Source organism: Papio anubis, chromosome 1 (assembly GCF_008728515.1).
Source record: "Papio anubis isolate 15944 chromosome 1, Panubis1.0, whole genome shotgun sequence".
Classification (NCBI taxonomy): Eukaryota; Metazoa; Chordata; class Mammalia; order Primates; family Cercopithecidae; genus Papio; species Papio anubis.
The window spans coordinates 134875291-134886304 of record NC_044976.1 but is presented as its reverse complement, the minus strand read 5'-3'; the positions used below and the strand labels follow the sequence as shown (position 1 = coordinate 134886304).

The 11014-nt window shown below is 45.2% G+C and overlaps 1 protein-coding gene across 19 annotated transcripts in view; it reads right to left on the bottom strand.

The window, feature by feature from the left end:
* Positions 1-2913: 2913 nt before the first annotated feature.
* CDC42BPA (CDC42 binding protein kinase alpha) overlaps positions 2914-11014 on the bottom strand; it is a 324270-nt gene continuing 316169 nt past the window's right edge. For all 19 annotated transcript variants that reach the window (XM_031655209.1, XM_021926575.2, XM_031655222.1 and 16 more), the window contains 2 exons: positions 7817-7974; positions 2914-7396 (listed from right to left, as the gene is read on the bottom strand). In XM_031655209.1, the coding sequence (XP_031511069.1) occupies positions 7265-7396; positions 7817-7974 (290 nt within the window). In that variant the 3' untranslated portion in view covers positions 2914-7264. The remainder of the gene's footprint in view (positions 7397-7816; positions 7975-11014) is intronic.

Here is an 11014-nt window from a genome sequence, read left to right as displayed (position 1 = left end):
CTTCTGTATTTGGCGTGTGTGTTCTGTATTCTGGAGAATGATGACCCGTATCTTCTAGCTCGTGGTGGTGGTGGTTTCCTGACCTGATGGTCAGAGCAGGCTCAGTGTCACAGCCCATTTGCAAGGTTTGGGCCTGGTTCAGCGTACGGCTCTTGGCCCCGAACCTGGAAGGCTCAGCCCCGTTCCCTGTAAGAAGGGTGGTGGGAGTGGTGGAGAACAGGAGGAGAGGCTGTAGTGTCACTGCCCCAGCCCCCAGCAGGCTGTACCACACTGCTGAAGCAGCTGTACCCAGTGATGGTGGCAACTGGGAGGACAGTGACACCTGCCCGCAGGGCTGACGCCGGTCTGCATCACAGTGAGACGTCTCCTCTCTAGACATCAGCTGCAGTTGAGGACCACTTCCTGCAAAGTGGCTTTTCCTGGGGCCAGCTTGATTCCTAGGTAACAGGACACACTGGACACTGAGCTGGGGCCCTTCCTACAGACCTGTGAGCCATTGAAAGTGCAGCTGCAGACCACAGAGGCCCAAAAGAGGCTTTGAGAGGTATAGGCTTTCAGGGTTTTTAAAACATAGTTTATGAAATTTGGGATTGCTGAGTAACAGACCCAGTGGGCTCCAGGACAGGATGGAGAGGTCCGGGTGGTGTCCGTGAGGCTGCCCGGCTAGCAGTGGTGCCCAGCACCACTGGCAGATCCCTGGCTGGAACTCTTGTGGCTCTCGTAAGGGTATTTGCTGTTATTTAGCGAACTCTGCAGCGCTCAGATCTGAAGCCAACGCCCTGCAGAGTAAACAGCAGGGGCAGAACCCAGGCCAGCCCCAGCCAGGGCTCTCACAGCATCTTCCTCTTAAACAAGCCAAACAAGTCAAGCAGCAGCATGCGGTGGGGGGAAGGGAAAGGAGAACAGAGAGCCAGCATTTGCTTCCCCAGGAACCACGACCGTAACTGCAGGGAGAGGAGGAATTATCTTTTTTTTTTTTTTGAGGCGGAGTCTTGCTTTGTCGCCCAGGCTGGAGTGCAGTGGTGATCTCGGCTCACTGCAAGCTCCGCCTCCCTGGTTCACGCCATTCTCCTGCCTCAGCCTCCTGAGTAGCTGGCTCAGCCTCCTGAGTAGCTGGGACTACAGGCGCCCACCACCGTGCCCGGCTAATCTTTTGTATTTTCAGTAGAGATGGAGTTTCACCGTGTTAGCCAGGATGGTCTCAATCTCCTGACCTCGTGATCTGGCCGCCTCGGCCTCCCAAAGTGCTGGGATTACAGGTGTGAGCCACCACACTGGGCTGAGGGGAGGGATTTTCTAAGGGAAATTGGAATACGGTTTGTGTGTCCTAAGTCTGACAGCCAGCTGAGGACTAGAGCCCTCCCTGTGAAGACTGGGGATCACTGGATTGCAAATTACTCTAATCCCCAAGCAAAGCTGGCTCTGAAGCTGGCCACACATACTTACTCTTTTGTACCTATTTTGATTTTTACTGTATTGTGATGCATGACTCCCCGTGCTCACCCATTCACACTGAGACATGGGGCATGAGAACATGGCAAATCATGGCTTGATTTTCCCAGGGTCTGTGTCTTCGTATCCTTAACATCTAAGTGAAGGGCTGGACACTGCATAACAAAAATAATATTTGTTAATGTAGGCTTTAGTGGTTACTCATAAGGACAAAACAGAGCCATAGGCTAGAAGTTAGATTCTGAGTGCTTTTCTACATTAACTCCTGACACTCCAAGTGAGTCTTTTTACAGAGGAAAAAAAAGAAGCCCAGAGGTTAAGTGGTAGAACCAGAATTTGGAACAAGACAGTCTGGTCTTACCGTCTACACTAATGGGACCAAACCAAGGGCTGGCAAACTATGATGGTCCAAGGGCCACATCTGGCCCAGTGCATTTTCCTATATTCCTATATACAGGAATATAATGCTGTATATATAGTTTACAGCATTATATTCTAACCAAAAAATGACCACGCCAGGTCATGCAAAACCGTACAATATTACAACAGGAAAAACCCTAAAAAAATTTATAAAATGAATGATACTACACTATCAAATAAAAAAGCAAGTCATTTTGTTTTCATATTTCAAGGTTGATTTGAGTCAGCTTCCCCTGGAACTGCATGGTGTCCTGTGTAGGGACGTGCCCAGCGTGCTGCATTTTTGCTTTTGTAAGTTTTATTGGAGCACAGCCACTCTCGTTCATGTATGTAGCAGGCTAAGACTGTTTTGCACCGAAATGCCACAGCCGGGGGGCTGCAGCGAACTATATATACAGCCCACAAAGGCACAAGGATTTCCTAACTCGTCCTGGACAGAAAAGGGTTGCCAAGGCCTGTTCTAAAGCACCGCACAGCTGACATTATAGCAAACCAACATAACAGTAACAGCCACAAGTGTCAATTCCAAGGGCCATTGGAACCGGAAGTGTTCTCTGAATAACTATTTAGCTGCCACCAGTTCAGGAGTTCCTTTAATGCCACCCCTGGACCTTCCCTGTAGGTTCTTAGATGCACCACTGTTAACTCCAGAAAAGCAGTAACAGTCAGTCTTGTTTAAGTGACACAAAATCAAACTCCTCCCACATTCACACTGTCCGGGCCACTCATGAAACTTCATGTAGCCAGAGCTTGGTCTTGTGGACTGAAGCAACAGCAACAAGGAAGTTCTGGCCAGAAGAGGGGAGTTGAAAGCTTCAGGAGAATTGAACATCATTCTTACCTGAGCTAAGGAAGACATTAAGAAAGTCCTAGATTAAACCACAGGGGCAAACTAACCCCATGTCCTTTTACGGTGTAAGGAAGCAGCCTGGATGAGGAGGGAAGCCAGCAGAAAGAAGAGAAGTGACACACGGAGAGGTGGCACCTTTCTCTATTCCTCAGACTTTCAAGTGGGGGGAAAAAAGACAAAATACTCAATGCTAACAGTTCTCTGTTTTATTGCAATACAGCAAAGTCTGGTTAATATTAAGTGATATCAACATAAAATATTGGTGAGGAGTCTTTTGTGACATTTTTTACTATCCCACCTTAAATATTTCTGTGCAAAAGAATCCACATCATTGTTTGGTAGCAGAGGATCTCTTAGAAAGTTCCCTAAAACATTGAGGGCATAAAACCAAACAAAATAAAATAAGGATAGGCTAAAGCAGTATCTTTCCCCCTCCATACACATTTGTCAGCATTATATTCTAACCAAAAAATGATCACACCAGGCCATGCAAAACTGTACAATATTACAACAAGAAAAACCCTAAAAAATTTATAAAATGAATGATATTACACTATCAAATAAAAAGGCAAGTCATTTTGTTTTCATGAGATTTCAAGGTTGATTTGAGTCAGCTTCCCCCGGAACTGCATGGTGTCCTGCGTAGGGAGGCGCCCAGCGTGCTGCCAGTGCTGGGGGAGCCCATACTCCTTATCTAGCAGGAGTGCACAGAGAACTCTGGACTTGAGTAACAATTAAAGTCATAAGGAAAGAGGTTTCAAAATGGGCTCAATGAAATGCAGCTCATCTAGTTCAGGACTGGGCCAGAGAGAGGGGGGAGTGGAGTGCCCAATTCATTCCTATTGTGCTCACTGGATGTGGGCTACGGCAAAGTCTGCTCTGAGCGCCCCTCTGTCTAGACTGGATGGGGAGCCTTAGGCTTGGCAAGGCCTACCTGGGAGACTGCAGTGGTTGTGATCCCGGTCAAAGGCGGCAAATGGCCCTGCTGCGTCAGTGGTTTTGACGTCTGCTCACCCCTGCTCTGGCTTTTCCTTAATGATACCTGAGATGCCACATAAATGTAACCAGTCTTTCTCAGAAATAGATGTGGCCACTAAGTAACAAAATGACATAATTCTAACCTATGGAAGGAGAGGCTGAGAGCCAGCCGGGAATGATAGATTGTTGCTGTAAACATGACAGGAATTTCAGATTCTCCCCTGAAGTGTGGGCACAATAATTGGCTGGAAAACCAAATAGATGGGCTCGTTTTAGTTGTATCTCATAGCCTGAAAGCTGTGCTCCCTGGGAAATAACAGAAATCACTAAGTGTGTTGGGGGTGTGTATAAATACATATATAATAACAAAAAATGTAAGATCTACTTTAGCAATAATTTGACAAGGAGCAAGACTTTTGTTTTTGGCAAAAATAAATAATATATATGTATGTAATTTTAAACACCCAAAGCACAAAACATGATTAGTCAGAATTCAAGGGTAGATAACTTGGCTGGACATAGATAGCACCAAATACTAACGCAGATAGACTATCTCAGAAATGCCTCTGAATGTATTTTTTTCTATTGAGAAACAAGTGTCTGCTGCCATATACATTTTTAAAATGTCCTGAATGAAAACAAAGGATGTCTTCAGATAGTAATAAAATACTTTACCTGTGAGCTTTGCTACTGACTCCTCTGAATGGTCATTATGTTTTTTTCCCCTGAACTCACTCCTTGTCTTTTCACATCATTCTTCTCAGAAGCTTCTGGAGGTAACAGGCTTCATATTTAAGGGTGGGATAAACCCAGTAGGATGACCATTATTTTGGGAAAACCCTCCCCAAAACTATTACCCCTGGCAGTGTTTCTCCCCTAAAGCCCAGGTTTTAGAATCTACACACATTTGGGACTGCTCTATTATGACTGATGAGATGACTTGCCATTGCAGTGGAAAAATCAAAGAGCGCCGTGGTGCAATCCATGGAGTGAATATGGACAATCCGCCCAGTTAGCCTGGCAACCAAGACAAGCCTCAGTAGTTCTCTCTCATCTGCCCTGTTGGGAGGTGGAAGGGTATGACCCATTGCAGTAGAGCCTAGACTTTAGGTAGGGTTATATTTTGATCCTAAAAGCATCCTTTGGAAAATAAGCACCTATAGGCAACAACAATTCACAATTACTTGTCAAAGCTACAAACTAATGGCTTATGTCAATAAGCCATTTATCCTGTTAATCTCAGCTTGGGATGGCCTCCTCCCTGCCTGAGAAGAGAAGGGAGAGAGGAGAAGTCAAGGGGAAAGGGAAGAGGAGGATGGGGAGGGTGGGGAGAGTGAGGAGGAGAGGAGGGGAGGGTGGGGAGAGTGGGGAGGAGAGGGGAGAGTGGGGAGGAGAGGAAGGCAGGGTGAACAGAAGGGGTGCGAGCTGGTCACGAGCACCAGGCAGGGGGCCGGCTGGCTGACTCCCTTCTCTCACGTGGAGTGCTGAAGACAAGGATCTACCTAGTCATATGACAATGATCCAATTAAAGGGCCGACCCTTGGTATTCAGGTGACAAAAGTATTTTTATACTTCATTCTAAAAAGCAGAAAGATTTGGGAGATTAGAACTGTGCTGTGAATTACACCCATCCAAAACAAAATATAATCAAATCTGAGCCGGCACCAAACTCAGAATGTTTAAATGTCAAAGCTGTTACGTGAAAATTCCCAATTATAGGTGCTTGCAATGGAATCCCTAGCAGGATCCTTTCTTCCCTCACTGCATCTCAGAACCTTCTCCACACAGCAGCATCACCTGGAAACAGCTTCAGCTCCCTGCACATGCCACAGGCCAGCATGGGCTACTGCCAGTGTCACAGAGGTGGAGTCACAGACAGCAGCAGTGAAATGATGGCCTTAAACACTGCAACTCAGGTTAGCAACTGCAAGAAAACTTTCTTCATTTTCACTGAATTTTAAAGAGAGAATCCTGTCTCTCTCAGAGAAACTTAGGCGAAAAGTAAAAGAGAGGCAAAATCTCTTTCCTTCCATGAGATATTTTTATTTTTATCTCTTTCTCTACTCATGTGCTTAACTAGTGAAATGACTCTGTAGAAATAGATCATTCTGATTCTGCATCTCATTTCCTTATGGCAACTACAACAGGAGGAATCCAGCTGAAAATGCCACTAACCCCACAATCCAGCACCTGAGACAGGAGGCCAGTCCGAGCGCCGTGCTGGGCTCATTCTGGCCTGTGCACTGGGGTTGTATTGTCCATTTTCCACTGGCTATGGGAATAATATTTGGTTAAGGCTCTTCAAGCCCTTGCTTTTGAGGTTTTACATTATTTGGTAATGAAAGCCTTTTTTTCTTCCTTTCCCAGGCTTATCTGAAGAAGCTCATGCCCACCCTCAACAAAACAGACTCCTCCTTGGGAACCGTCTCCAGCCTTGGGACAGACACCTCACTGTAACTTAGGGAGGGACAGGATGAGACCAGGAAGAAAAGCATTTTTAGAAACTATTTTCTGGACCTTCAGAAGCTACAACACTCCTTGCACCCTTTCAGATGGAAGGGATCAGAGGTGACAGAATCATATATTTCTACATTTATCTGCAGAAGATAAAAATACAATAAAAAGTGAGAAGTGTTCAAATTCTACCACTAGGAAAAGAAACACCTCGGGTGGAGATGAGTTAGCCTGCTGCTGCTGCTGCTGCTGAAGTGGCTTCAGATGTTAAAGCTCTGGTGCCAGGGCACACTCCAGACCAGCAAAACCAGGCTCTGCAAATGTTTTCCAAAGCTCCCCGAGTGACTGGAGCCTACAACCAGTTTGAGGACAGGGCAATAAAGGGAACTCTGATTTCTCTCGCTCTGCCTCTAAAAATGTGAGCTTGAGGCCTTTCCACCCTTTACATTACTTAGCTGGGAAACAGACAAGAAACAACGTATTTCTTTAAATTAAATCATCTCTCTTATATATGCATCCATCTTTTGTTGAATACAAGAGGCTCCTTTTAAATATATACTTTCAGTACTTCTACATTTATGTATTCATTTAAACTCTGTATTGTAGTAAAATATGCATTGTTTTAATTCATAAGGATTTCCTGGCAACAATCAGGTTGACACTCACTGTGGTTGCCGATTAAGAGCTTAGTGAGCCACTCCAGGGACGGACTCTCCCTTCTGGATGCGGAGAATCCCATGAGCTATTTTAGGACTATAATGAGACTCTACTGTGAAAGCAAAATCTGTCTAATCTTATTCTTATCACTTACATTTGTGTAATCTATTTAAGCTACCTTTGGGAGTAGGGGCAAAATGTTACTGAAAGCAACTCTAAGTGCATGGAATGAAATCAACGTTAATCTAAGCTGCTATGGAAAGTCTGTCTTTGTTGTTGCTGTTAGGCTAGGGGCGTGGATCTGAGAGTCATGTCGTCAGAACTCCTGAATCCCTGTCCTGCTACTGCTGCCAGCCCCTGGTGGCTTTCAGGCTGAGGTGGAGGGAAAAGATGAAAGTGAGAAGAGGCTAGTGGCAGGGAGCGGAGAGCTAGAAGTCTCAGTGCTGAGGCAGCTCATGGGTCCCAGCTCCCGCGGTCAGTGCTCTCCAGGGAGAGGCTCTTGGTCTTTCGGGGTGAAACTGGGCTTGGGGGGCTGCTTAGGTTGGAACTGTTGGAAGCTGTGGAATGCCTCGGAGAGTCAGAGTCCTGTAAGGCCCAAAGTAAAACAATGAGAAGCAGGGGGAGAAAGGGAGGCAGAAGGAGCTCAGATTACCACCGCCCACTCCAGCCACCCTGACCAAATAACCCCACGGGGCTTCCTCGCTGTCAGTATAAAGCCCCTTCTATGAGCTGAGGAAGAGACACAGAACATGCATGCTCCATCCTTTCTGTAGGCCTTTACAGATGATGGTATTTTCACACAAAAGCCAGAAGTCCGAATGCCTCTGGGAAAATTGCAGTTTGCAACCCAAGTGACTGGCCTAGCTGCCCACTGGCCAAGAGTGAATGCTGGCCCCTGACCCCGACCCCTGCTGCAGTTGAGGCCAATCCTAAGGTGGTGGGATTGCTTGGAAAGACGCCCTAGTCTTTTTGATGCATGACGTCTCCGGAACCCTGCCCACTCACCTCTCCGTCAAAGTCCCTCGCCGGGGCATCACTTCCTTGGTCCATGCCTCCGGAGGACAAAGAGCCCTCTGATGGGGAGGGCATGGGCTGCCGCTTGGCATTGTAGCTTCCTCCAGAGAATTCCCTCTTTAATGCGCTGCCATTCTGTGCGGATGACCCTACAATACATCATGCAGGCAAAATTTTACATATGCAGAGGGGACAATACTCTAGAAAGCACACAGACTGCTGAGCTGACAGGCCATCCTTAGTAGGCCCCAGACCCCTCCTCCCCTGAAGCACATTAAGTCCAACTGTAGTACCTTTGCCCTGGGCTCAACCCTGAATCCAGCAATCTCACTCGCTATTCCTGTCCACCCCAGCCACGGGGACTCCCGGTGAGTGAGCAGCACTCTCTAGGCTGTGCCATCTGCCCAAATGCCCCACTTGCTAACAATTCCCCGGAATCCGTCAAGTCTCCACCTGCCTGGTACTGCCTCGCAAGTCTTTCCCAGTCACTGACAGCTCCCAGGCATCTTTCACGGCATTTATGAAGTCATGTTATCATCATGTGCCTGCCATTCTCCTAACAGATGAGGTGTCTTTGCCTCTCCAGGGCCTAGCACAGGACAGGGCACACGGCAGGCTCAAAACAGATGTGCTAAAGGAGGAAGCTGAGTTGAACCATCCCCAGAGAGAGGCCATGCCACCCAGTGCAGAAATATCGCTTATCTTCTAGACAATTTTCATAAAACCACAAAGAGAACATAAAAGTACTTTTACTTCACAGGGCAAAGAGCCTGAGATATAAAATAAAAATGAGGTTTTCTTCAAAGCCACTCTCTACTGTGTTCTCAAAGTTGGGGTATGTAACAGTGGACCAGCAGCATTCACAGGAAGAAAAGCCAAGAGGCAAAACACCCTGGGAATCTCGGGGCTATTGTCAGTACCTATTTAAAGCTCTTAGCATTCCTTACTATTACAAGGTTTTTGCTTAAACATGCCTTAATCGTGCTGAGTTTCTGTATTAGGATTATTGGTCCAAAAGACTGTGTTGAGGTTTTAGTACAACTCTAAGGTACAGGCTGTGCTTGTTTCAACTTTTTGCTGGTTTAAGATGTCTCAAGTGATTTTTACATTAATAATTCAGTGAAAATGTCAAAACATGATAGTTTAAAGCAGCACATTTATCTAATGACCACCAAAATACACAAGTGTTCATAAATAAACTGAACAAGAGCCTGCCTGGGCGGACTCTGTCCTTGGTAATTCCCCTTCCACCTCCCTTCCTCAGCTTCTTTGCGAAGCCCCTACCTAGGCTGCAGTCATAGGCTCGTTGGCATTTCCTCAACACTGTAACTGACTGACTGCAGATCAGCAACACTGGTAACACAGATAAGCAATACTGCTTAGTGTATGATGGAGCTTTACAAACACCAACGCCCAGCCCTATCCCAGAACAATTACAGCAGAGTTTCTGATTTAACTTTAAAGGTTCTCCTGTGATTTTTGCACATTGACTTTGTATCCTGAGACTTTGCTGAAGTTGCTGGTCAGCTTAAGGAGATTTTTGGACTGAGATGAACGGGTTTTCTAAATACACGATCATGTCATCTGCAGACAGACAATTTGGCTTCCTTTCTTCCTATCTGAATACCCTTTATTTCTTTCTCTTCTCTGATTGCCCTTGCCAGAACTTCCAGCACTATGTTGAATAGGAGTGATGAGAGAGGGCATCCTTGTCTTGTTGCGGTTTTCAAAGGGAATGCTTTCAGCTTTTGCCCATTCAGTATAATATTGGCTGTGGGTTTGTCATAAATAGCTCTTATTATTTTGAGATACGTTCCATCAATACCTAGTTTATTGAGTTTTTAGCATGAAGGGTGTTGAATTTTATCGAAGGCCTTTTCTGCATCTATTGAGATAATCGTGTGGTTTTTTCCACTGGTTCTGTTTACATGATGGATTACGTTTATTGACTTGCGTATGTGGAACCAGCCTTGCATCTCAGGGATGAAGCCGAATTGATCGTTGTGGATAAGCTTTTTGATGTGCTGCTGGATTCAGTTTGCTAGTATTTTATTGAGAGTTTTCGCATCAATGTTCATCAGGGATATTGGCCTGAAATGTTCTTTTTTTGTTGTGTCTCTGCCAGGTTTTGGTATCAGGATGATGCTAGCCTCATAAAATGAGTTAGGGAGGATTCCCTCTTTTTCTATTGTTTGGAATAGTTTCAGAAGGAATGGTACCAGCCCCTCTTTGTACCTCTTGTAGAATTCGGCTATGAATCTGCCTGGTCCTGGGCTTTTTTTTTTGGCTGGTAGGCTATTAATTACTGCCTCAATTTCAGAGCCTGTTATTGGTCTATTCAGGGATTCGACTTCTTCCTGGTTTAGTCTTGGGAGGGTGTATGTGTCCAGGAATTTATCCATTTCTTCTAGATTTTCTATTTTATTTGTGTAGAGATGTTTATAGTATTCTCTGATGATAGTTTGTATTTCTGTGGGATCAGTGGTGATCTCCCCTTTATCATTTTTTAAATTGTGTCTGTTTGATTCCTCTCTCTTATTAGTCTGGCTAGCAGCCTATTTTGTTAATCTTTTCAAAAAAACAGCTCCTGGAATCATTGATTTTTTGAAGGGTTTTTCGTGTCTCTATCTCCTTCAGTTCTGCTCTGATCTTAGTTATTTCTTGTCTTCTGCTAGCTTTTGAATTTCTTTGCTCTTGCTTCTCTAGTTCTTTAAATTGGGATGTTAGGGTATTGATTTTAGATCTTTCCCGCTTTCTCCTGTGGGCATTTAGTGCTATAAATTTCCCTCTACACACTGCTTTAGCTCTGTCCCAGAGATTCTGGTACATGTACCTTTGTTCTCATTGGTTTTAAAGAACTTATTTCTGCTTTCATCTCATTATTTACCCAGTAATCATTCAGGAGCAGGTTGTTCAGTTTCCATGCAGTTGTGCGGTTTTGAGTGAGTTTCTTAATCCTGAGTTCTAATTTGACTGCACTGTGGTCTCAAGACACTGCTATAATTTCCGTTCTTTTGCATTTGGTGAGGAGTGTTTTACTTACAATTATGTGGTCAATTTTAGAGTAAGTGTGATGTGGTGCTGAGAAGAATGTATATTCTGTTGATTCGGGGTGGAGAGTTCTGTAGGTATCTATTAGGTCTGCTTGAATCACTGTGCAGAAATCACATGCATTCCTACACACCAGTA